General features: G+C 37.8%; 1 protein-coding gene across 1 annotated transcript; it reads left to right on the top strand.

Annotated features, from left to right (window-relative positions):
- Positions 1 to 3918: 3918 nt before the first annotated feature.
- Positions 3919 to 10491, top strand: SMIM19 (small integral membrane protein 19; the record flags this gene model as incomplete). Its single annotated transcript, XM_084232317.1, has 3 exons — positions 3919 to 4043; positions 5435 to 5559; positions 10427 to 10491. Exons 1-3 carry the CDS (start codon positions 3931 to 3933, stop codon positions 10489 to 10491), a joined length of 303 nt encoding a protein of 100 aa, XP_084088443.1. The 5' UTR covers positions 3919 to 3930.
- Positions 10492 to 26538: the final 16047 nt, after the last annotated feature.

Below are 26538 nucleotides of genomic sequence, written 5' to 3'. Positions count from 1 at the left end.
ACATAACTGCCGCCGCCGCCAGCAGCATCCGCATCCTGGTTTCTGTGAAATGGAGAGGTGGTGCCCCCCAGCAGAGTGGTTGTGAAAATTAAATGACTGTGTACACGCTCAGCACTTGAGCCCTCAAATATAAATTGACTCGTTCCTGTGGATTGACAGCCTGTAAGCTTGTACCCTCCTGCTTCAGCAACATAAACCTTTACTAGATTCTGGAGAGAGACTCTAGAGAAGGAAAATCACGTTATGTAGTGATTGTAAGGAACTCTTGGCGCTGTCAAAGTGATGCTAATCATTTTGCATTAAAATAACAAGACTCTTGGTAAGGGACAAAGTTAATAATATTCAGGGCATGATGACAAGTGATAGCAATTTTAGATTCACCTAGATATGGTAATCCCAAATAAGTAAACTAATTTTAAAACTTAAGATACAGTCACTTGGGCGGGCCTCCCTGGTGGCACAGCGGGTTAACTCTCAGCACTGTGAGGCTATCTGCAGCCACTGCAGCATGAGTTAGATCGCTGCCAGGGAGGTGACTGCTCTTGTCTTGCCCCCTGCTTCCTTCATCAGCGTATTTCAGTAGATCTGCCTGTCCTGCTCCCCATTCTGTCTCTGGTGAATCCTCTCACCCCCGCCCCACCTTTGGCCACACCCTAGCTCTTGTATGCATAAATAAATCACAGTCACTTGATCTCTACGAGAGTTCTAGCTTTCCACCTAAAAATTATTAAACTAAAGCTAAACCCTATGTTTTGACAACTTTATCGCTGAATTCTTATGTTTACTTGGAACCTGATTCAGCACCTCCTACCATCTCCTTACTGAAATAGCTCAAGCATTATTTTACAGGAAAAAATACACAAGAAAAGGTTTATTTTCCCCAAAGATCCCTGAATGACACCCAAGCATGTAACTAGCTAGCTACATGGGTGATCTTGTGAAACGTTAATTTGCCAGGAATGAACCATGTTAATGTCCCTAGCATTTTGCTTTAGACTCAATAGGAAGACTGGTATGCAGTAAGAGCTCAGCAGTTACATGTGTGTACATTTGGTTGAATTGTGGCATGCATGGAAGGGGATGATCATAGTTCAGTCTAGACCATATCTAGGTAAAGACCATAGATTTGTACTGATTCTAGGCAAGATCATTCCTTATTCCTGGCAGACTTACAAAGTCATGCCATTGGTCATGATGGAGGACTAGGCCGGAAAAGCCTACCCTCAGTGCTTATCTTTCACAACTACATCACTAAAAATAACTCAAGTGCAAGCCCCTGGAACTGTGAAACAGTCATTGCATACCAGTGATGTTGTATAATATATGCTGTATAATTCACATTAAAATTTTACCATTCTGGGTCAGCAGTAATTTGAAATCCTTCTCTAAATATAATTGCATACCAGCATATTTGTAGCTGGAGGAAGAAAAGTTCCATAGAAATACACCATTTACTGAGCGGTACATGTGAACAGAATTTTGTGAAAAACTAAAGCATATTAACCTGGTTCATATCGGTTCTGTAATTAGTAAACAGGTGGAAGGCACTTTCAAAATTTGTCAAATAAATGGCACATGTGAAATATTTTAGCAGCTATTGCTATTTTGTTCCTTGTTTCTCTCCCAATTTGTTCATAACTCAATCCTGAAAATTACCCCCTTGCAGCATAAATGTCCTACTCTTTGCACAGTATCTCAAATCAGACATGTTATCTTTGTGCAAAACACAGTTATCTTACATTTGGGTCCCAACAAACTTCTAGATTATAAATTATAAGACAACTAAGTTTCTTTTTCCATTTCTAAAGTAAGCTGACTACTTACTATAAATCATAGTGTTACATTCAAAGAAACTCTGGCATTTGGTTTTAAGAAATAAGAATTGAAACTGAATATGCTAATTCCCCTGTGCCAACCACTCTGTTAAAAAAATAGTACAAAGCATATATATAGCAAGGTTGTTTTTTTTTTTTAAAGATTTATTTATACAAGAACTGGGGTAGAGGCCAGATGTGCAGGTGGGCGAGAGGATTCACCAGAGACAGAGCGGGCAACAGAACAAGCAGACTGACTGAAACACACTGCTGAGGAGCAGTGGGCAAAGTATGAGAGGTCTGCTGCGCCATGTGGGAATCTCCCTGGCCGGGAATCGAACACACACTGCAGAGGCTGCGGACAGCTTCACAGCATTGCGCTCAACTGCCTGCACCACCAGGGAGGCCTGCCTATAGCAAATTTTTAATGCATAGAAATTGGGCCTGGTCTAATGTTAGATCGTGTGTCTTTAAATTTTTATAATTTAAAGTTCTGTTTTATTATTCCTGACTAATTTTTACAAGACCAATCTTTTTCAGACACCAATAGATGTTTTTAAGAAATTCTTCTTCTTAATGAAAGACTTCAAATGTCAAAAACAGGGAAAACATGCCTCCTGGTCTAGAAGCACACCTCTGGGAAAGTGTCATTCGCTCTAAGAGGGAAAACTTACTTTGCCCTTCAGTGCTCGCTTTTTAACTTAAAACCCAAATCTACTCAAAAGAATGTTTTGGAGGCTTAGCGGTTTACGAGGTATTTCAGTGACAGTTCCTGCAATGCCTTCATTGTTGGGGGATATTCAGAAGAAACTGCAAAGCAATTTCTTGAACACTGTAGATACTCTTATCTTGTTAATAGAAAATGAGAGGCTTATTCTTAGCAAATATAGTGTGGTTATCACCTATCATATGTTCAGTTTTTCTCCTCTTTATAGAGAAAGTGTGTCTAAAACCACACTTCTGGTTTCTTTCACATATGAGATCATTTTGCTTAGATCTTTTATGTCCGACACAAGGGAGGAAATTTTCTTTAAGGAAATATCCAATTAACTTCTCAAACAGAAGTTATTACTCTTTTACTTGCTATGTGATACACTTGCTATTACCACTATTCTGTGGGAATGTCCAAAGAATGCATTACCTTGAATAGAAGTCAACAGCTGTGTAAATAACAAAAAGCAACTTTTTATTCCATAGCTTTTGACCAAATTTGGCCAGCAGACCCAAACTAGATAAAACTGGAAACGTTTTCCAGTTGGGCATCATGAGGCATGTAAAAGAGCATTGTTAGGGCTATCATATCTTTTCTAGGCTGCTGTCAAAAGCCCAACACTGTTCCCTTATCATCATTGCCAGTTGTTTGGGTCTGTGCTTTAAATAAAGTATTCAATTGCTTTTGTCTGGATGATAGTTACAGTTTGGAAATTGTGCTGTGACATATCAATCTATATAATTTTAGTATGTATATAACTTTATTATATATTAATATTAATTATATGTTGTATATAATAGTATATATAATTTATATAATTTTAGTATTTAAAATTTTTTTTCAATTCCAAGATTTAACCTTTATGTAAAGGAGCTGTAATGTTTCAAAGTTGAAGATAAGTATGTTACATTCCCCTTATCCAGGGGTTGGCAATTTTAAAGGGCCAGATTTTAAATAGTTTAGGTTTTGAATTCTAAGGCAAAAGTCAAAGATATGTAGGTAGTTGCGAGTTCGATCCCCCAGCCGGCCGGGGAGCAACCCACATGGCACAGCAGACCTCTCCTGGCTCGCCTGCTGCTCCCCTCAGCAGTGTGTTTTAGTAGATCTGTCTGTTCTGTTCCCCACTCTGTCTCTGGTGAATCCACTCACCCCCGACACCTCTGGCCTGTACCCCAGCTCTTGTATGCATAAGTAAATAAATCTTTTTTAAAAAGTGTATTTCCACTGTGCTTAATATTTAAAAAAAAAAAATGTATCCAGTTAGAAATATAAAATCATTCCTGGCTCTCAGGCCATACAAAAACAGGCAGCAAGACGCAGTGTTTTTGCCACCTTTCTCTACTAACACTAACTAAAAGAAACCGTACTTTGTTTTCTCTCTTTCAGCCTGGAGGTTACGGGGTGATGGGTGACGATAGCTCTATTGATTATAGTGTTCATGAGGCCTGGAACGAAGCCACCAATGTTTACTTGGTAGTGATCCTTGTTAGCTTTGGTCTCTTCATGTATGCCAAAAGGTAAATTTTCTTTATCTCAGAGTATATAAGAAGCTGGGCATGTAAAAGTTTTGCAGGTTGGTTTGTTTTATATTGTTTTTGAATCATTGAATGCACAAAATTTCTCTCAGCGTTAATTTCATCAGCATTTTGTTTCTGTTCTGAAAGCACTAACTATTCTGGTCTCCAGCACTGGACACCAAGGATTGACTTTGAAAACCGCATTGTTTTAAGAGATTAAGATTTAAGTGCAACACTTGGCACCAGAACCAGCTATTCTAAATTCCCTTTCTATCATTTTTAATATAGTTAGATTTTATCGTCCATCCTTGGATAACTGTCACCCTTGGATGAGCACATTCTTTCACCCATGACCCTGAAATGCAGGAAAAGCCCACTCCTATATGTTCAGCCATTGTCTTTTTGCAAATTTTAAAGCTTTTCCTTCTGTTCCTGGTGCATAGCTTTATTATAGCACTTACTGAACTATGTTGGCGTTATTTGGTTACTTGTCCGTTCATGCCACAAAACTTCAGTCCTGCAAGCACAGGACCTTTAAGCCTTTGTGTTCCTGCTGTGCCACATAGTGTAAATCTTCGATAAATACTACCTGCCGTATTTCTAGATGTAGCATAATTTAACTGTCCTGTTCCACACTCCCTGCCTCCTTTCCCTAAAATACCGTTTTAAAAGGGGGGAAGGGGTGTTGGACTGAGTTGCTTCTGCTTATAACCACATGGTTCAAGGTGCCCTCTACCAGGAGGAAAAGAGGGCATTAAATTGTTCAAAATAATCATTAATTAAAAATAATTGATTTTTGGCCCTGAGAAGAGTTCAGAGCCTCCACACTTGCTCTTAGAAACTCAGGCTTGCCCTTCCCAATCATGTGTCTACTGGAGCAGTTGGGCTCTAGTGGGTGAGAGTGGGATCCATATATCAGCTCTGGTCTATGTGCAGGTAACAGCTCTCCTCTAAAAATAGCCACCTCCTTCCCACCCCAATGTTTTATGACCTTGTCCTTACTTTTAAGGATAGGTGGTCTTACAACGGCTATGTTATTGTATTTAAGAAATATGTTTATTGTTCACTTTCCAAAATTAAGATGTGTTCACATTCTGTTTATTCTCAAGCCCAGTAACTTTGCAGGAGTACAGTGGAGGCATGCCACTTTGTTATATTAAGTGAATATGCTTAGCTACTTCCTTCATACAGTCCTGTGCACACATACTGCTAATACTTTTTAGTAAAAGGAAGAATACTTGAACCAAGGAAGCATCTCACAGATCCAAAAGAGACCATGGACTCATTATCATTAAATCCTTTTAATGTAACTCTAATTACTATGACCATGAGAATATTACAGTCCTATCCATATTGGTACAGATCTTTCTCCTGCTTTGGTTTTGTTTTAGGAATAAGCGGAAAATTATGAGAATATTCAGTGTGCCACCTACAGCAGAAACTTTGTCAGAGCCTAACTTTTATGACACAATAAGCAAAATTCGTTTAAGACAGCAACTGGAAATGTATTCCATTTGTAAGTATATCCTGTGTTCAAACATGTACATAAGCATGTTAAAATAGATTTTTGAGTATTGAGTCCAGTTAGCAAAAAGGTTATCAGAAATAGTTGGCAATGAAAACAATGTGCCTTTTTATATGCTCAAAACAGTATTTGAAAAGACAGATTTTCCATGAAATTTATGCATCAGGATCTTTTGCTTGTGTGGGACCCTTCCAAGACCCTTGGGAGAACTGTAGCAGAACTATGTGATCATAGTTTTGTAAATTTTGCAAAATTTAGAGATTTTAACAATAAGTTAAGACTGCGGTCTCTTCCTACTCTAATTTCCCCTCTTTTGTATTTCTCTTCATCTAGGGCATTTGGGGGAATCTAGCCAAGGGGAAGTTGAGTTGGAGCTACATTTAGTTTGGGTTCGAATTTTGTATTTGTGGAGTGTTCAGTCACTTCTATTATAATTAATTGCTGTAGGCCAAAGCAGTATAGGAACAGCTCCCAGGAATACAGCATGTGACATCAATATACAAGGTCATGTGTCAATATTAATATGTCCTATAGTACCAGAGAGCGTGAGTATGTAGATATGGAGAAGAAACAGACTTTAAAAAGTACAGAGCCAGAATGCATTGTACATCTAAGCCATAACTTTTTATGCCACCATTTAAAAGAATGATGCATGGTTTCCATTGTGGCATGAAAGGTTTAGGTGTCATGCTTCATAATTACTATTATGAGGTGAAATAAGCCAGTCACAGAAGAGCAAGTATAATTTCACTTATATAAGGTAAATTCATAGAGACAGAAAATAGAAGGTAGGGGAGGCTAGGGGAGGAGTGGATGGGAGTTACTGTTACCGGGTTGTGTTCTGTGGGTGGTGGTAATGGTTGCACAAGATGTGAATGTACTTAATGCCACTGAGCTATACACATAAAAAATAGTTAACATGGCCAATTTTATGTATATATACCACATTAAAAATATCCTTTAAAAATTTAAATATAGGGCCTCCCCAATGGCGCAGCAGGTTGAGCGCAGTGCTATAAAGCTGTCCGCAGCCTCTGCAGCACAGGTTCGATTCCCCGCCAGCCAGGGAGAGACCCACATTCCGTGGCAGACCCCTCCTGTCTTGCCCGCTGCTCCCCTCAGCAGTGTACTTCCTCAGTTTGCCTGTTCTCTTCTCCACTCTGGCTCTGGTGAATTCTCTCACCCTCCTGCGCTTCTGACTGTACCCAGTGCTTGTATAAATAAATAAATAAATCTTTTTTTAAAAAAAAAAAGAAACAAAAATAGATTGTCTTTTCAGTTTCCAGAGTCTCGCTGGGCTATAACCAAGGTGTCAGCAGAGCTCCATTTCTTTTTGGAGCTCGAGAGTAGAATCTGTTTCTTTTCCTGATCCAGTTCTGGAGGCTATTCACATTCCTTGGTTTGTGACCCCAATCCTCCATTGGAAAGACAGAAGCATTGCAACTTTCTGCTCAGCCCTCTGTATTTATATCTTGCTCTTTTTCTGAACACAGCCAGGAAAGGGTCTCCATTTAATTAGGGTGAGCAAGAGATAATGAAAAATAATTCCTCTCTTCTCAAGATCTTTACCTTAATCACATCTTTAAAGTCCCATTTGCCCTATGAAGTAACATATTCACAGAATGTGGGGTTGAGGATGTGGCTTTCTTTGGATGCCATTCTTGTAAACTAGGTGTATATGTGTGGATTTGCACATTTAATGAATCCCATCATATTGGTTCATCTCATTCCAACCAAGTCTGGTTGTTCAAGGGGAAATAGCAAACAAAATTCTTTTTCTTAAAGAGGAATCCCAAAGTTGCATAAGCTTTATGCCGCAAAAATTTGGATCCACTATAGAGTAGCTTAAATAAATACTATTTCTTTCTTGGCTAGCAAAAACTTAACCAGGAGATTAAAAGTTTGTTGTTTTTTTTTTTTTGTTTTGTTTTGTTTTTTTCACATCATTGTTCATTTTTTTTATATATAATAAATTTTATTTTTATATTCCCCATACAATTGCAATCCCCTTATTTTGACCCCAATCCCTCCCCTCCTGCCCCTTACCCCCCATAGAGTGTCTCTGGTTCATAGTTTTTTGTTGATTTTGATTTTCACTTTCTTATAGTTATTCATTTTCCTGGTCCCTTAATATATAAGTTTTCTAGATTCCTGCTATGAGTGAGACCATCCGGTATTTTTCTTTTTCTTTCTGGTTTATTTCGCTGAGCATGATCCCTTCCAGCGCCATCCATGTTGCTGCAAATTGCATGTGTTTATCTTTTTTAAATGCTGAGTAACATTCCATGGTATATATGTACCACATCTTCTTGATCCAGTCATCTATTTTTGGGCATCTGGGCTGTTTCCAAAGCTTAGCTATTGTAAACAGTGCTGCTATAAACATAGGGGTGCAGGTGCTCTTTGGAATTGATGTTTCTGTGTCCTTTGGGTAAATACCTAGGAGTGGAATTGCTGGATCATATGGAAGCTCTATGTTTAGTAGGTCCAGAAATCTCCACACAGCTCTCCATAGTGGTTGGACCAGTTTGCACTCCCACCAACAGTGCAGAAGAGTTCCTTTTTCTCCACACCCTCGCCAGCATTTGTTGTTGCTAGTTTTTTTAATATGTGCCATTCTCACTGGTGTAAGATGGTATTTCATGGTAGTTTTGATTTGCATTTCCCTGATTACAAGTGATGTTGAACATTTTCTCATATGCCTGTTGGCCATTTGCATTTCCTCTTCAGAGAAGTTTCTTTTTAGCTCTTCTGCCCATTTTTTGACTGGATTATTTTCTTTGTTGTTGTTGAGTCTCATCAGCTCTTTGCAGATTTTTGTGATCAGCGCTTTATCATTAGTGTTGTGTGCAAAAATGTTCTCCAGTTGGTGGGGTTTCTCTTTGTTTTTGTTATTGTCTCTTTTGCTGTGCAGAAGCTCTTTAATTTGATGTAGTCCCAGCTGTTTATCTTTGCCTTCACTATCACTGCTTTGGGTGATGTGTCTGTAAAGATGTCTTTGATGTGAATATCACGTAGTGTTTCGCCTATATTTCCTTCTATGTATTGTATGGTTTCAGATCTTATGTCTAGTTCTTTAATCCATTTTGAGTTGGTTTTTGTGTATGGTGTGAGGTAGTGGTCAAGCTTCATTCTTTTGCATGTAGCGACCCAGTTTTCCCAGCACCATTTATTGAACAAACTTTCTTTGCTCCAATGCATAGTCTTTGCTCCTTTGTCAAAGATTAGTTGACCATAAATCTGTGGGTTTATTTCTGGATTTTCTATTTGATTTCATTGGTCTGTATGTCTGTTCTTGTTCCAATACCATGCAGTTTTGATGATTATGGCTTTGTAGTATAGTTTGAAGTCTGGGCGTGTGATGCCTCTATTCCCTTCTTTTTTTTTTTCAGGAGAGCTTTGGCTATTCGGGGTTTTTGGTGATTCCATATGAATTTCATCAATAATTGTTCTATTTCTTTGAAGAATGACATTGAAATTTTGATTGGAATAGCACTGAATCTGTATATCTGTATATTGCTTTTGGAAAGATGGCCATTTTAATAATGTTTATTCTTCCAATCCATGAGCAGGGGATGTCTTTCCATTTCTTTGTGTCTTCTTCTATTTCTTTTAACAGTGTTTTATAGTTTTCTTTGTATAGGTCCTTTACCTCTTTTGTTAGATTTATTCCCAAATATTTGATTTTTTTTGTTTCGATAATAAAAGGGATTTTTTTTTTATTTCTTCTTCAGATTTATTGTTTGTGTATAGGAAGGCTACTGACTTTTGCATATTGATTTTGTATCCTGCCACTTTACTGAACTGATTGATGAGTTGAATTAGTTTTTCTGTGGAGTTTTTAGGGTTCTTTATGTATATTATCATATCATCTGCAAATAGTGATAGTTTGACTTCTTCTTTTCCTATTTGGATTCCTTGTGTGTCTTTCTCTTGTCTTATTGCTCTGGCTAGGACTTCCAGTATTATATTGAAAAGCAGTGGTGAGAGTGGACATCCTTGTCTTGTTCCAGATCTTAATGGAATTGCTTTCAGCTTTTCACCATTGAGAATGATACTGGCTGTTGGCTTGTCATAGATGGCCTTTATGATGTTGAGGTATGTTCCTTGTATCCCAAGAATTTCAAGGGCTTTTATCATGAATGGGTGTTGCACTTTGTCGAAAGCTTTCTCAGCATCTACTGATATTATCATATGGTTTTTATATTTCTTTTTGTTGATGTGTTGGATAACGTTGATTGATTTTCAGATGTTGAACTATCCTTGTGTCCCTGGAATGAATCCTACTTGGTCGTGGTGAATTATCAGGAGATTAAAAGTTTTAAAGCTAAGTAGGGAATGATATTCACAAAGATTTCTGTATTTTCTGTAGTTTCATGTTAAGATCACTTCTTCAATAAATATTTAGAAGTACAAAAAGATTATAGAATACATCTCGTTTTCTTCTAATTTATGTTCGTAACAATATTCAATAATAAGTCTCTTAAGTTTATAAGATAAAATATAGTAAAATTACTTATAATGTGGACAACATTACTAACTCATGATGGAAATGGGGATTAAGAAAAGAGGAAATTACAAAGTGTTCATTTAAATTTCTTAATCATTCACCTTATATTTCAAAGCTCTGAGATAATCCTGGTACACAAAAAATAATAAGTAAACATAAAAATGGCTAGCAGCAGTGTTGAGAAATTAGAGGGTAATAAAGTATTTAAAATTTTTCTAAAGGAAAAATAGTTGATTCTAAACTAATTATTTACTGAGAATCATGACTAAGTGTGATTTACTGATTTTGCTAGTAATTATTTTGCTGTTTTATTAATGTTGTCTCTTCTTTTTTCTTATTGTTTAATAGCACGGAAACATGACTATCAGCAGCCACAAAACCAAGTTGACAGTGTTCAACTTTCATTGGAATGAAATCTCAGAAAATGAGCAACTTAAGTATTCTTAAACAGTCCCATAGCAAGCTCTTTATTTTGTGTATTGAATCATGCACTACATTTCTAAAAAGTCCTGAACACTAGGAACTAATGTTGAAAGATACAGGATAACCAGGAGATTGTGATTTTACCTTTTGAAGATCTTTTAATTTCTTCAGGATACAATCAATCAATCATGAATAAAGCACACTTTTGGAAGCAAGAACTCAGTTTATGCCACTTGATTTGAAATTTTTTGCAAAATTTAAAAAACTAGTCATTGAAATAACTTCCTTTTAGATTGTATTCTATAATAAATCCAATGTGGATAATAGACTTATTTGTTCTTCTTGTTACCACCCTTGAATTGCATAAACTATCTTTGCTTATTCAGAACTAGCACTGTTGACTATGGTCTACATCAAGAAGCATAACCATTGGCTAATTGTGGAGACTTTATGATTGCACTATTTCCCCCTTAATTGTGTTCCCAGGAGTTTTTTGTTTCTTAATCCACAGAAGGGCCATCCTTAGGTCACCCAGAGGCTATGTTGCTGAATAAATGGCACCTATATATTGATGTTAGCAACCTGCTTTTTGGTTATATGACTGAGTGCTTAACTATCTGGTTATTGTACTTTTTTAGGATGATTAAGATTCCCAGAAGACTCTCTTGTGTGCGTTTATGCTAAGCAGTGAAATATTTTTACCTAATTTTTCATATTTAAATAGAAGCTATTTTGAGGTAACAGCAGGGAAGTTTAACTATCTAACTATCCAAAAATTTGTTTTTGAATCAGTTATTCTTAATTCAGAGAATTAGTTAATATTTCAGGCATTACTTCTTTTTCCTCTTTATGATTGTGAAGTAAAGAATGTAAATTTTAAATGAAAAGGTTTAGACCAAGTAAAATCATTCAGGAAAATTGCGTTTTCTTTTATCAATTTAATGTATATTTTGTACAAGGTGAATTCTTGTCCAAATGAAATAATTCTTAACTCAGAAATGAGTTTGAGTGTACAGCATTCTATACATAGAATATAAAACTGGCTAAAGGATTATGGTTATGATTAGAGGGTGGGACTAGCAGACTGGCAAGGGGACAGTCCTCTTAAACTTGGCTTTCCTCTGAAGAGAAGCAAAGTATATTTCCATGAGCAGAGGACATAAGCAGGAGCGTGAATGGTTTGCTTGCTGTCACTGATATGGTATAATAAGGACAAATTACAAAAACTGGCCATAAATAAATATAAATTACATTGCAGATGACTATGTCTTGTATCCACTGGAGAGAGATGATCATAACTCAAAATTGGTAGATCTTAGAGTGAGCATCTAACCTTGGCAAGCAAGAGAGAATAAATTCCTCCTCATTTTTTCCTCTAAACTAACTGATGGGAATCATACCGCCTACTGGCAGAAACAACAGCAAGTCCAGCTTTGAAGTTTCTTCACTGCTTCAACAGCTGGCTGGGAAAAAAGGGGTGGAAGCCCTGCAGCCACACTTCAAAGCAACACCAGCTGATTGTCCTGCTTCTGCCCCTGAATCCACTAAGGATTCAACAGAACTGTTTTCTTTGGAAGAAAAATGGAATGACTCACCAAGTGGGAACTAACACTTGTGTTCTCCTTTTCCTTGTTTCTTCTCTTTAATTCAGAAGATATTCAGCAGCAAGCACTGGTCGGCCTCTGTGGGTGCACAGCTTGAGTGTGTTAAATAATTGGATGTTTAGCTGATGCCAGCCAGCTGCATGAAGGGAAGAAGTTAGCTTCCAAAGGGCACAGATGTTTGCTATTGACCTCGTACTGTTTCAGGTGGAGCTATTTATGTGATTCATCAGAAATGCAGAGTTTATAGTAAAATTGCTCTAATGTCAGAAATAAGTTAAATGTTGGGTAGAAATAGATAAAATAGTGGTAATAAAAATAGTTTCAGATATTAAGATAATAATACTCATTTCACTTAGAAAGTATAATTAAAGGGAGAAGAGAGAAAATATTTATGGAGTCAATTCATTCAACAGTTACATGCTCAGCTAACCATGTGTGATCCTTATAGGCTATTCTACTCTAATAACAAAATTAGAAGAGAGAATAGGTATTGGAAACCAAATGGAAATAAGGGCACTTGACTTGCAACCTTGCACTTTGATAAGTCATTGCATTTTTCTTCCAAAGAAAACGTAGGATCAGGGATCAAGGACTAGAGCTCAGTCTTAATATATTTCCCACTTGACTCCCTAATAAAGTCAGAGCTGACTACGCAAAAGCAAGAAAAATATATATTTAAAGCAAGAAAATTTTCTCATTTCTTCTTTTTGTCCCTCTTCAGCTTCCTGTAAATCTATTTGGGTGAGATAACTCTTGAGTGAGGAGTTGAGTGAAGAGGAGGAAGTAAACTATCACTTAACTCCTATAGCATATATGGAAACAGGAGCAGGAAATCGTTCCCCTGGCTTTGACCTCTCACCCCAAAATAAATGAATGGCATTTAGCAGTGTATTCTGTACTCATGTATTTCCTAGATAATGGTGAAAAACTAAAATATGTAGATAAGTGACATTCCACATTCTAGGTGGGAAGCTGAGAAAAGTCAGGGGAGGCAGTTTGCTCACAGGCTTACTGGTTCTCCCCCATTTTGATACTATGTTCACTTTTTTTTATCTTTGATATTTCTAGCTCCATATTTCTTTCTTCACACTCAAACAACAGAGATCTCACTGTTATGAAAGAGTGACTCCATTGTAGGGATTTTTATGAAAAAATATTTTGACAAATTTCAAACTAGCTGAAGAAATTTGGGGATCTTTAATGACAACCATTGGTGTAAACTTAGTTGTAAGTTTCTTCTGTCTGAAGAAATCTGAATTTCTTGAAAAACTACATGACAAATATAAAGTATTTTTATAAATAAAACATGTTTTTACATTCATTGTTTTGGGACAGGATTGCAAGTGCCTCTGAGTAATATTTTATTTGAGATTTAAAAAACCAGGACCATTCAAGTTGACTACAGCCTAATATAATTCTTACAACTGAAATGGTTTCTCGCACCTAGTGTAATTATCCTGGTAACTATCCCAACATAAATACTTGGTAAATACTTGTTGAATTAATTAATTTACTTGAAACAATTTCTAGAATCAATTTTTAATTTTTTTTTAAAGTGTAGGTTCTTCTGGTCATGGGAGAGTAATTGTATCAGACTAAGTCTCTCACAGATAATGAGTTCAGAGCAAAGCATGGCATAACCATAAGCAGACATCACGGTGATGCTTAAAAGAAGGGGAGTGCATTGGATGAGATCTATGTGTATGTTTTACCTGAAGGCATTTCCCATCTACCCGTTGAGAGTGATTAGGCATCAAACAATACTACAATAAAACTGGTTTAGGTGGCTCCCCGGTAGCGCAGCGGTTGAGCGCTGGGTTGCGAAGCTGCCCGCAGCCTTTGCAGCACCGGTTCGATCCCCGGCTGCTCCCCGGCCACCAGAGGAGGGTCCCACATGGCGTGCAGACCTCTCCTGTCGCCCGCTGCTCCCCTCAGCAATGTATCTCAGTCCTTCTGCCTGCTCTGCTCTGGTGAATTCTCTCACCCTCCCGTGCTTCTGACTGTACCCAGTGCTTGTATAAATAAATAAATCTTAAAAAAAAAAAAAAAAAACGCGTTTTAGGAATAGGATATAGTTCAGGGTTTCCAGACAGTCAGGAAAATGAAGAGGACCATCACAAAAAAAAAGTGAACCACAGAAGTGGAGCCCCAAAATCTACATATAAACTCTTCTTAGTCCTTAACTTATTCCTGAACTACAAGATGAAGAGACTCGAAGAAGCCTGGCAAAAAAAAAAAATTGGTGAAACTGAAAAAACATAGTGTTTTCAACTGTTGCTCACCATAGGAAGATTTTTTTGAGTCCTACCAAACTGCCTGCTAGAGTAAAAAAGCACTTTTCAGAGGAGGATAATGGAATCCAGAATCTCAACATCATATCACCCACACAATGTCCAATATATAGTTTTTTTAAATTGTAGGAATAAGATCAGGAAAATGAGATCCGTGGTCAAGAGAAGAACTAGGACAGTGACCCACAGTGAAGAGAAAAAATAGTTGATATAATCTGACTCCAAGATGACCCAGATGAATTAGTAGGTAAGGGCTTCAATACAGTATTACAAATATGTTTACATAAATGAAGTACTTTCAAATAAATGATAATTGAAAGGCTTTGTCAGAACAGATCTGCTGTATAGGAAATACTAAAGGAAGTTCTTAGGGCCAAGGATAAGAGCAAATGGAAACTCAAATCTAGACATAATATATGACAATTTGGGGAGAGACAATGATAGAAAAAGTAGGGACTTTTACTGAGTGGGGATTAAGAGTATATAGGATTTCGGGCCTCCCCTGTGGCGCAGCTGTTGAGCGCTGGGCTGCGAAGCTGCCCGCAGCCTCTGCAGTGCCAGTTCGATCCCCGGCTGCTCCCCGGCCACTGGAGGAGGGTCCCACATGGCGCGCAGACCTCTCCTGCCGCCCGCTGCTCCCCTCAGCAGTGTCCTTCGGTCCTTCTGCCTGCTCTGCTCCCCACCCTGGCTCTGGTGAATTCTCTCACCCTCCCGCGCTTCTGACTGTACCCAATGCATGTATAAATAAATAAATAAATCTTTAAAAAAAAAAAGAGTATATAGGATTTCTTCTACTATTATAACTTATCTATAACTTGAAATTATTTTTAAGTCATAGTAAAATATTTATAAACCGATTTCTTAGTAAACCAGATTCTTCTGTGTCATACATTCATTAGCAAAACTGAGAAACTGGAGAATTTCCAAAGATATTTTAGACATTATACTTTTTCCTTCTCTACCTCGCCCCTAAGTATCTAATATCCTACTGTTCTTTATCAAAATCTACTTTCAAGAAAATCTGAAACATTTCCACAAAAATGCAAATGACTGATGATAAAGTGCAGGGCATTCATTTTGCATTTTAACAGCACCTTCAGTTGGAAAGCTAGGAAGTTTCCAGAGTAGTAATTTTAAAGGAATGAGAACCTTTATGATCTTTGAAATCATATCATGTTAACAACTAACTCCACCTATTCACTTGGCAACCACTTCTGATTCTGCCTTCCTCCATTATCTTAGTTTAAACATTAGCAACCAGAATATCACCTCCTCCCTGTGAGAATTATTAAATGCATTTGTAATTCCTTAAAAAATATTTCTGCAGCTTTGTATCTGTTTAGGGCACAGTCAACTCTTATTATTTCATTTCTGTGAGATGTGAAAGTAGATAACAGAAAGTGATCTTTCAATTACCATCTAAAAGTGAGCGATGTCTATGACTCTCCTCACCTTGAACTTATGTGATACTGAGAAAGGTGAGGATTACATGGGAAGAAATATCTCCAGGGGCAAACAGATAGAGGTACAAAGGCAGGTATATAAAAACATTTTTTTTTTTAAAGATTTATTTATTTATACATACAGGAGCTGGAGTGCAGGCCAGAGATGTGGTAGGTAAGAGGATTCACCAGAGACAGAGTGGGGAGCAGAACAGGCAGATCTACTGAAATACACTGCTGAGGGGAGCAGCGGGCAAGGCAAGAGAGGTCTGCTGCGCCATGTGGTTCACCTCCCTGGCCTGGCCTGGGATCGAACTCATGCTGCAGTGGCTGCAGATAGCTTCATAGTGCTACATTTTAACCACTTGCGCCACCAGGGAGGCCCCTAAAAACAGAATTTCTGACAAACATACAGCAACTCCCTGTACTTATTAGTGTTTTTTGGACTTAGGAATGGTACATTAAAGATACAGAAGTAATAACTGATTTTCTTTTCTCTAACATCAAGTTTTTTCTTTATCCATTGTAGCAACTTACAAATACTAGATGTTTCAACAAATTTTCACTTAATTAAATCATGTTGCATCTAGTGCTATGGTATTCCAGAAAGCTGTCAGTCCTATGGAATTACCCTATTTAAATAGTTCTCTACTTTTTCCCGAGTGCAACAAAAAACAACAGCAATTTTTACCATTCTTAAAGTTCTTACTGTCAGTCCAGTATACTTTATGAAATTGGTTAAATCCCAACAACATATCATACTTCATTTTATTTTTGTTTTTCAGAATCTTAAAATAGCAAACACGTATTATCTCAGATCTGAAGAATTCAGGAGCTAGGTGGTTTCAGATCTCTCCTGAGGTTGCAGAGAGGATGTCAGCAGTCAGCTGGGCTACGTTCTGTTGGAAACTAGAGGAGGGACTTCCAAGACGGCACCTTGTGGCTGTGGGCTGGAGGCCCCAGATCCCTGCCACATAGGCTGCATATTTAATACCTTCCAGAAAACAAAAAGAGGAGGCTGGATCTTTCTCCCCCAAAATATTCAAGAACACAGTATACCAGATATTTTTAAGTGTTATAATTTCTAAAATATAATTGTTTTTCAAGAATTTTTTGCTCTTAAGTTTCAAGTCTTCATAACAGTGAAAATGGTTGCATAGAAATTCAAAAAAAGCAAACAAATATTTTAAACTTTTTTGTTACATGTTTGTGCGATATTGTGATTTTTAAATATATATATGTACACAAACAACAGATATGTATATTCCTATATACGGTCATTCAGATGACTAAAGTATATATAGTTTTCATCAACAGAGCCTAACTCAGAGTTCCAAAAGTCTTGGAATTTCCTAAGTGTTGAGCATGTTAAAGTGTGTCTTGTTATGTTAATAAAGATAACTTTTGTGTAACACCTGAGGATGGGAGCTGGTTGCCAGGGAAACTCACCTGAAGAAAGAAGTTTCCAGTTCTACCCCTAGACCTCCAACAAAGGAGGGACTGGAGATTGAGTTCAATTATCAATGGGAAATGAATTAATCTGTCATTTCTAAGTTATGAAGCCTTATAAAAAACCCATGTGGGGTTTTTCCAAGAGACTCTAGATTGGTGAACATGAGATTTGAGGAGAAAAGCATCCCTAGAGAGGGCCTGGACACTCTAAGCCTTTCCTCCATACCTTGCCTTCTTCTATTCTTCCAACTAGCTGTTTCTAAATATCCTTTGTTGTTGTTTTTAAAGATTTATTTATGCATACAAGAGAACAAAAAGAGAATTGTTGGACCCTTCAATCTGTACCAGTTGATCAGATGTCCAGGTGAAGCCTGGGCTTGCAATTGGTTTCTGAAGTGGAGGAAACTGAGCCTTTTTTCTATGGAATCTGACCCTATTTCTGGTTAGATAGTGGTAAAACTGAGCTGAATTGAGTTGGCGTCCCAAACATCCTGCTAGTGTCCAAGAATTGCTTGTTGGTGTGGTGAAACATCACACACTCACGTTGCAAAATATCAGGACCCTCCTTCCACCCCCCTCCACAATTCATCTTTCCAAATTAGTTTTGTTTCACCAGTATTTTAATTGGTTTGCAATCTCTTAAGATCATTACACCTGATGATGATGGCCAACAAATACAAAACTATTAGAATTCCAAGTAAAGGAAGCTGGTCCGAGTCTACTGGAGTTGCAAGCGATCTACAAATTTGCCATTTGGTATTCAGACAATCTTGAGTGGACAGATTCTGTATTCTAAAAGTCATGGCACAGGAGATTGTTTTTACAGAGCAATTTCTCCACCATTATATTCAGATTTAGCAAATTACCACAGTATCACATTTGAATTTCAAGTCACCATCTTCCATGATTCATAATTTTTAAGCAAAATCAACCATGATATCTTGCATATCAGAGAAATATCAATCAATAAAATACTGTTGATTGTGGGCCTCCCCTGGTGGCGCAGCGGTTGAGTGCTGGGCTGCGAAGCTGCCCGCAGCCTCTGCAGCGCCAGTTCGATCCCCGGCCGCCAGCAAGGGTCCCACTTGGCGCGACAGACCTCTCCTGCCACGCCCACTGTACTCCCCTCAGAAGTGTATTTCATCACTCTGCCTGTTCTGTTTCCCACTCTGGCTCTGGTGAATTCTCTCACCCTCCCGCACTTCTGACTGTACCCAGCGCTTGTCTAAATAAATAAATAAATCTTTAAAAAAAAAAAATACTGTTGATTGAAAGCCAACTATTGTGGGTTCCTATGAGCTGGCTATTAGTTGTCCACTGATGGGCAACTGTGACCTATTTGCTATCTGCATATCACAGCAGAGCATTCCTTGACTACCTACAGAGGATAGCCTGTATGAGAAGGCAGTCCTGGGAACTCCTAGGCCGCTGTCAACCTGATTACGTGACTATCTCCATGGTGGTCTTGGGATAACTCTGCCTGTGATACCATCAAATACTTTGCTGATGCAAATGTCCCTTGACATATGGTCACGATGTCCCCCTTCCCTCTCCATCGTAAAACTTTGTCCCCTATTCCTATCTCACCCTCCAGACTTTATTCCTCATACCATTGTCGCATAATCAGCTTTTACTAGCCTGCATGTCTTCAATAAATGGCACAAGAACTTCTGCTCAAGTAGCAGTCTTGCCTTGCAAACCTGCTCCATGACTGCTGTGTCCCTCATCACGTTCCCACCACAAAGCGGCTACCAGGTTCCTGTCGCAACAAACTATGACTGATGAAATTTGTCAACAGTCCAGACAAAAGAGGGGAACCTGTTTTGGCTAACTGCTGATGAACTTTAAGCCCCCTTTTGGGGCTGTCAAGGTTTTTTTTCCTTGAGAGTTTTGATCATCAAAGTTAGCTTTCTCTTTTCATCTTGAAGACCTGTGATGTTTTCTACCGAGGACTGGAAATTGGGTTTCAGAAATGCCAGTTCCAAGGACAAATTTCCACTTATCTACAAATTATAAATGAATAAAAGTGCCTGGAAACTTAATCACTCAGCATTTGCTAATTTAATTGCATTCTAATTTTTCCTAAGATTCTATTTGTTCGTAGCTACTTTTCAGGTGACGTACTTAATGGTCTGTGGCCTGTTGCCATGGCAAAATAGAACTAATGACAATCCTTACTTCTGCTAACTTAAAACTAATAAAATATACCCTTTCTTGATTTATAAAAATGAAAAGAACTGTGGCAAGTCTAGTATGCATCAAGATGAGTTAAATATTTTTTAGAAATGCTAGTCCTTAATTACAGCTGTGAAGAAACTGGAGCTGAATTACACATGACAAATGTAGACACTTACTGTTCTGCTAGTTGACAGCTTTGCCTGAAGTCTGACGTTTGCTTTTTCAAGCTGTTTGAGAGTAAATTTAGCTAGAAATAACTGTGAATGGAGGGGAGTAACTTCATGGTTCTAATCTTTTTCCTTTTGAATTCCATTATGTGCCACTGTTAGCCAATTAATAGGTTCTAATTCATCTTTCTTTCTCCTAAAAAGTTGAAATAAAATTTGAATTTGCTTTAATTTGTTTAAAGTCAGATTTAATACACTCAAAGACAACTCTACATTTCTGTATGTTTCAGAACAATTTTGGAAGCACCAACATAAATAGAAAATGAATTAGGTGAAGGTTAGTTAATAAAACACATATTTTGAAACTTGAATTCCAGCGTTTTCTCTCTGTATAGTATCTGTTTGAATTGAGCCTATTAATAACCTTATGAGGTTTGGATTTTTCCATCTAATATATGGGAACAAAACTCCTTTTACTCCAGGGATAGTCAGAATAGATCAGTTATACTAGATGTTGATTCCAGATATATATCTGGTATAAAGATATCCCCACCTGAGCCCCTTGGAAGGCAATATGATGAACTTTGATGATGTTTAATATTCTTTTACTGTGTAACCAATTTAAATACTTTAAAAATTTGAAAGCAAACTCAAACTTAGATAGAGTTACTATTGCCTCCAGGCCTCTAATTTATGTATTTTTTAAAGATTTATTTATTTATGCATAGAAGAGCTGGGGTACAGGCCAGAGATGCCAGGGGGTGGGGGGGCAGGGGCAGTAAGAGGATTCACCAGACACAGAGTGGGGAACAGAACAGGCAGACTGACCAAAGTACACTGCTGAGGGGAGCAGCAGGCAAGACAGGAGAGGTCTGCTGCACCATGTGGGTTGCTCCCTGGCTGGCCGGGGATCAAACTCGAGCTGCAGAGGCTGTGGATCACTTCATAGTGTGGTGCTCAACCCCTTGCACCACCAGGGAGGCCCCTAATTTATGTATTCTTTTGTTTTCTGTGCAGGTCCAGGAAAAGCAGCCACTTAATGAAAACATACAAAGTACATAAATCAAGCCATCTAAACAAAATTGCCATCTTTGGACACACATAACTCACTTTGAATACATTTTTAAAAATCCATCTTCTATGTTATCCTTCAAGTCATGATAGTATCTCCATTACTCAGATGGAAATGCTGGCACAGGATGCCCAATGTTAAAACCAGAATTAATTTATCTCTTGAGATCCTTTCCGCTCTATATTTTTGGGATGCTCATAATAGAAACAGAATGATTTGGAGTTCTGAGCATTGTTTTCAATAGGAAAAAAAATGCAGTTATTATTGCTGGGGGAGAATGAAGCAAACTGAAATTATCAGCCTATTCAAGTCCCTTTGAGATAACAGAAAATTCAAGCAAATGACACCAGATAAATTTCCCTTACAATTGTTTTTTTTTTTTTAATTGAGGTTAACACTGGTTTACAATACTCTGTATGATTCATTGGTGTTTTTACAATATTTTTAAAGTATCACTCCCAAACACTCAAATATAGAAGATTCTTTTTTTCCCCCCTTTGTATTCATTTGATTATCCCATAGTGTATAAATCACGTCTGGTTTGTACCAGACAAGTTTGGGCCAGCAAAGATTGTAGTGAGTTCACAAAAGCCACTTAACATATTTGGTTGTCATTTAAATCATTACTTTGAATACAAAGGAAGACAAATCCTCCTACTGTGATAGGCAGGTTTAAGTAAACTATCTTACAAACTAAATAAAAAATAACTTTAGTACATTTTGAAAAAGTCATTCTTTCATTGCCAGTCTGCCATAGAATTCTCTGATTTTTTAAAAAAATGTGACCCAAGGTTTCAGTACCCCTTCTCCTGTGCAGCTTTTGTAAGTCACAGAAACGAGCCATGGAGGCCTTCTGCTGAAGTTTGGATGAAGTCTGGTTCGTCCTCCAAAGCACTTATTCTGACACAGTGTAAGTCACAGGGGAAAAAAAATGAAGAGACAGAGTCTTAGGGGCACATCAGGGACTTGGGCTAGTTTATTTGCATCAGTTATTGAGTTTCACTTAGGTGACTCAAGAATATCCAAATTGTTTTGGGTTGTTTTTTTTTGTTTGCTTGTTTTTAATGCTGTCAGTGACACTGGGGGTGTGGAAGGCTGTAAGCATTTCTATTGGCAGGTACTGGAGGGGTTTTGGAGGAGCTATGGGCCAAAGAGAGACCTGGATTCACATTCCAGCACTTTTTCTTATCAGCAGTGTTCCGTGCACTCATCTATGAAATGAGATAATAATGCCTACCTCAAAGATCTATTTCCAGGTTTGAATGAAATTCTTAATGTCAACTGCTGAACTTGGTGTCTGAAAAAATATACGTCCTGTAAGAGTTGTTTGATTTTATACCCACTCTGAGCCAGTCTATATAATTTATGTGAAAATAAAGTGGAACATTGCTAGGATGAACCAAGAAAAAAAGACCATCCTTCTGAATTACTTGTATCAGGTAGTTTGTTTTTTTTTTTTAAGTAAGGCTTTTTTTTTAAATTGAGGTATAATTGTCATTGTATTTGTTTCAGGTGTATAACATAATGATTTGATATTTGTACACACTACAAAATGGTCACAATAAGTCTAGTTAACATTCATCACCCCACAAAATTTTTTCTAGTGATGAGAACTTTTAAGATCTAATTTCTTAGCAACTTTCAAAGAGGCAATACAGTTTTATTAACTATAGTCAGCATACTGTCCATTATATACCCAGGCACATTTATTTAATTACTGAAAGTTTGCATCTTGAAATTTCTTTTAATAACAAACAGTAACAGAACTACGTGCATAAATTATGGCTATAGAAGAACATTAACTTATTTTAATAGACAAATATGAACCACTTCAAATTATCATAGCAATATATACTGGAAAAGGGCATTAGACAGATCTTCCTAATTCAGTTCTAGCTTTATTCCTTGAGAAGACTTCTTTATCTTTGATCTTTGGCTTCCTCATCTGTTAAATCAATACTTTGTAAGGGTGTATTGAGGAATATATTAAAATTATTTGTATATGATGTCTAACTATCTAAGGTAATGAATTAAAACTGTATACATGTCTCTCTGGAGAGAGAGAACATACAGTAAAATATACAGATTGATGATTATTCCAATGTTATAATAATTTTTATGGCAAACAGGATACAAAATAAATTTAAGTGCTAAAATTGTCTGCCATTTGTAAATATTTTCTTAGCAAAATTATTTGCAATATTGCTTATTCAATACTTTTGCCTTTTATATAATTAAAAACTAACTTCAAGGGGTCATGAGCATGACAGGGCAAGTGGAATGGTTACTGGGGTGGGTGGCAAAATTCAATTTCTTGACCTGGGTAGTAATTTACAAGGGCAAGGGCGTGTCTGGCATATCATTACTCATTAAGCAATATATTTGTTTTGTGTAGATTTTGGTGTCCTTGGTTTATTATGCAATTAAAGATAAATTTACTCAAGCCAGATATGATAGAGCTACTTACTACAAAGGTGAAATCATAGAGGACTGACTTACTGAGGTTTTATTATATTTTAGAAACATATAAAAGAGAACTGTCATACAAATAAAATCTTGATTCACTCATTTGGTGTTCATTCCACCAACACCAAATTGCTAAGTTTTCCATTTTCACATGAAAAATCTTGGATGCCAACAACTGTAAATATAGAGTAGAATTAATATAACCTCAGACAGTAACAATTCATTTGGCAATGTGGATAGTCACATCGTTAATTTAAAAAGATGAATCAAATCATAATGAGGTCTCAAGGTTTCAGATGCAGTAAACATGTGCAGGGTAGGTAAAAGTATCAGACTTTTCTGCCCTCCCGCCATTAGGATAGATGAGGGAACCCTGTGGTCCTGAATGCATGCCTGATGGTGGGCACCTGAAGTGGGTACACCTGGTCTAAGACTGGGCTTTTAAGGGCGGTGTCACAGGGATGCCAGCAGGAGTCAAAAACCAATAGAAGCCGAGAGAAGAAGAGAAGCAGAGAGAAGGCCAGAGAGCCCAGGTAGAGTGAGGATTTGCTGGGGCCTGGGAGGACTGCCAGCCTCCCAGCCCCCCAGCACCCCTGAATACCATATGCCTGGTAAATCTAAATAAAAGACCTGCAAAAGGCACTGAGGACTCTGACTCCTCCTTTACCTGGTCTGCTGGATCAGAAAACCTGCTCCGTGTCCTGTCCTGCCCCTACAACATGGTAGTATCCATTTAAAGAGTAAATATGTAGACAGTTAAAAAGAGATCGATGGATAACAAGTTGAATATGAGTCCACTTTTGTGTGGCTATTTGAAGAGTAAAAAGATATGTTAGCTAAAATGAGTATTTATTGATCATCAGCACACTTGCCACGCTCCTGAACGACTGCCCTATACCTCCGGATCTCTTGAGGCCAGCATCTGATACTAACAGACTCCATCTCTCTGTGCCTCGATATCAAAATTACTGTGGGCAAAAGACCCTGAGAATGAAGTTTCTGTGCTCAGGCACTGTAGGGATGAAAGGTTCCAACAAGGAACCACCATGAGTTCAGACTATGCTGGGAACTCAAGGATGAATAATGCCCAGTCTCTATTCTTGAGGAAGCCAGTCTTCAGAAAACAAGACAGAACATCTCATGAAATTCTTTAAGGGGTATAAAAAATTAAGTACAAATAAAGTCCTTCAAGATCCTAGAGGAAACGAAGACAAATGTCACATAGAGGACTACAGTTAAACTATCTTGAGGGAGATTTAAACTCTCAAGGCTCATTCAGACCAAAAAATACAAGTGTTAATTTATTTACATCAATATCATGAATTTCTCTTCAACAAACTACACTATGCATGAAGTCTTGACAGGTTGAAGAGATTTTTGCAATAGCTAAAACTGACAAGGATCTACTGCACATCAGTAAGGAAATTATGGTTGCTCTGAGAGAAGATGGGCAAACACTGGGAACAAGCACTTACCAGAGGAGAAAACCAAAAGAATTTCTCACCCATCACCCTTTTAAATCAGTTAGACCAGCACGCTAACTAGCTCCTGGTGTGGGTAGGGGCTGTCAGGCTCTAGGTGCTGGGGTGGCGTGTTAATCAGTGCATCCATTCTGGAGAACACTGAGCAATATTCATCAAAGTCAACACTAGATCCTAAGCATCCAGTGCAGGGGAGGGGGACAGACTGGAGAGGGCAGCTTAGAAGTGTTTTCTGCATCACAAATTTGGTTTTGATTCTAAAGACAATGGAGAACCAAGAGAAGATTCTAAGCAGGCCAGTGACATGACCAGAAGTCATGGCCGTTTGGGGTAAGGGAGAAATGGCAGCTTAGGAAATGAGTTAAGGGGCATGTATATATAAAACGATACATCGTGAGTAAAGCAGAATGCAAAACAGTCTGCAGACACAAGCTACTACTAATAAGAATGGCAGAGGACATTTAATAAAGCTCAGAAGTAAATCCGTAATTAAGCACATCATACTTAATATTCGTTGGTTTCTTTTTCCCAAGAAGCAACTTATTTATGATTTTTTTTGGGGGGTAACAAAATATTGTTTAGAATTCTGGAATCTAAATGTTAAAAGTGTTACTCTTTAAAAGAAAAAGTGCTGAGATTGGAGAAGAGAGTCATTATCTTTTGACCCTGTCTGTTAGGTGAAGTTTTGGCAGGTTTTGGTGGTTTCAGAGCAAACCACTAATATGAAAATTTAGGGTCTAGTTATACAAAAATCACTCTTCAAAGAATGTAACTACTTTGAGTTTGTGGGTTTATGGGAGATTTTTCAAACTATGTTTTCTATTTTCTATGGTTTCTACAATGAGATTGTACCCCCCCAAAATTTATCATTTTCCAGCTAAATTCTGACTTTTTATTTAGATGAATTTTAGGATTTGTTTTAGGTAAAGGAGCGAGGAAATTATAAACATAGTTCCTCTTGTGAAACCAATTAGTTGGTAGATGTTATCACTGCCTCAGCCAGTGGGCAAAGCAGCCAGTATGGGAAGGTCCAGCCAACCCCGGCCAAGTCTGTGGGGTAAGGAAACCCACAGAGGACTTGTGGTTCTCGAGGCATGAAGCTCACCAGTCCGACAAAGCAGACGGTCAGTAAGTGCTTGTTCGCTTCCCTTTCATGTGTGCAGAGATTTAATTACCTCTGCTCTTAGAAACTATTCATTTTGGCTTCTGTAACCTGAATGTTAATTAGCATCCCTTTCTCTTTCCTGTACATCTACCCATCTCAGGGCAATGCCAATGCTGAGAATACAGAGTCCTTTTTCTTATTTGCTTCTGGTTTTCTAAGTGTGCTTTCTCCCTCTGTTGCTCTCCCTGTTTTTTCTCTAAGACCCAGTCTGTTGTCTTCCCTTTTGTACCCCATGTCCTAGACTTAATGGCTTGCTTTCTCATTAATCCCTGAGAAGGCTGCATTGAGGCCCAGACACAGCTAGACAAATAGACGCTTGGGGTAGAAGGTCCATGCGGACTTCTCCAAGAGGACTCACAGAAATGAGGTTGGATGATTTGTGCTTCAGCCGCAGTGATATATTCTAAAGCCAAACAACCATGGAAATTTGTTCCTTGCTAGAAGCTTATAAAATAAATACTTAGGATGCAGACTAAGCTTTATTTTATTGAAAATAACATCCAGCTACTATAAATGGTATTTGTTGTGCCAGGAGTTAAGACATGTGCCACATTACGTCTGGCCTAGTTTTCTTACTGGTTTTAAGTACCTTTAAAGAATTGCTTCATACTTAGGAAAAAGAAAAATATCGGATGGTTTCACTTATAGCAGGAATATAGGGGAACCCAATAAGACATCAGTGTAAAAAAATAATAACAGTACAAAACACAACAAAGCAA

This window comes from Talpa europaea (assembly GCF_964194135.1).
Source record: "Talpa europaea genome assembly, chromosome: 4".
NCBI classification, from domain to species: domain Eukaryota; kingdom Metazoa; phylum Chordata; class Mammalia; order Eulipotyphla; family Talpidae; genus Talpa; species Talpa europaea.
The sequence above is the reverse complement of the archived record's forward strand: the minus strand, read 5'-3'. Positions and strand labels throughout refer to the sequence as shown.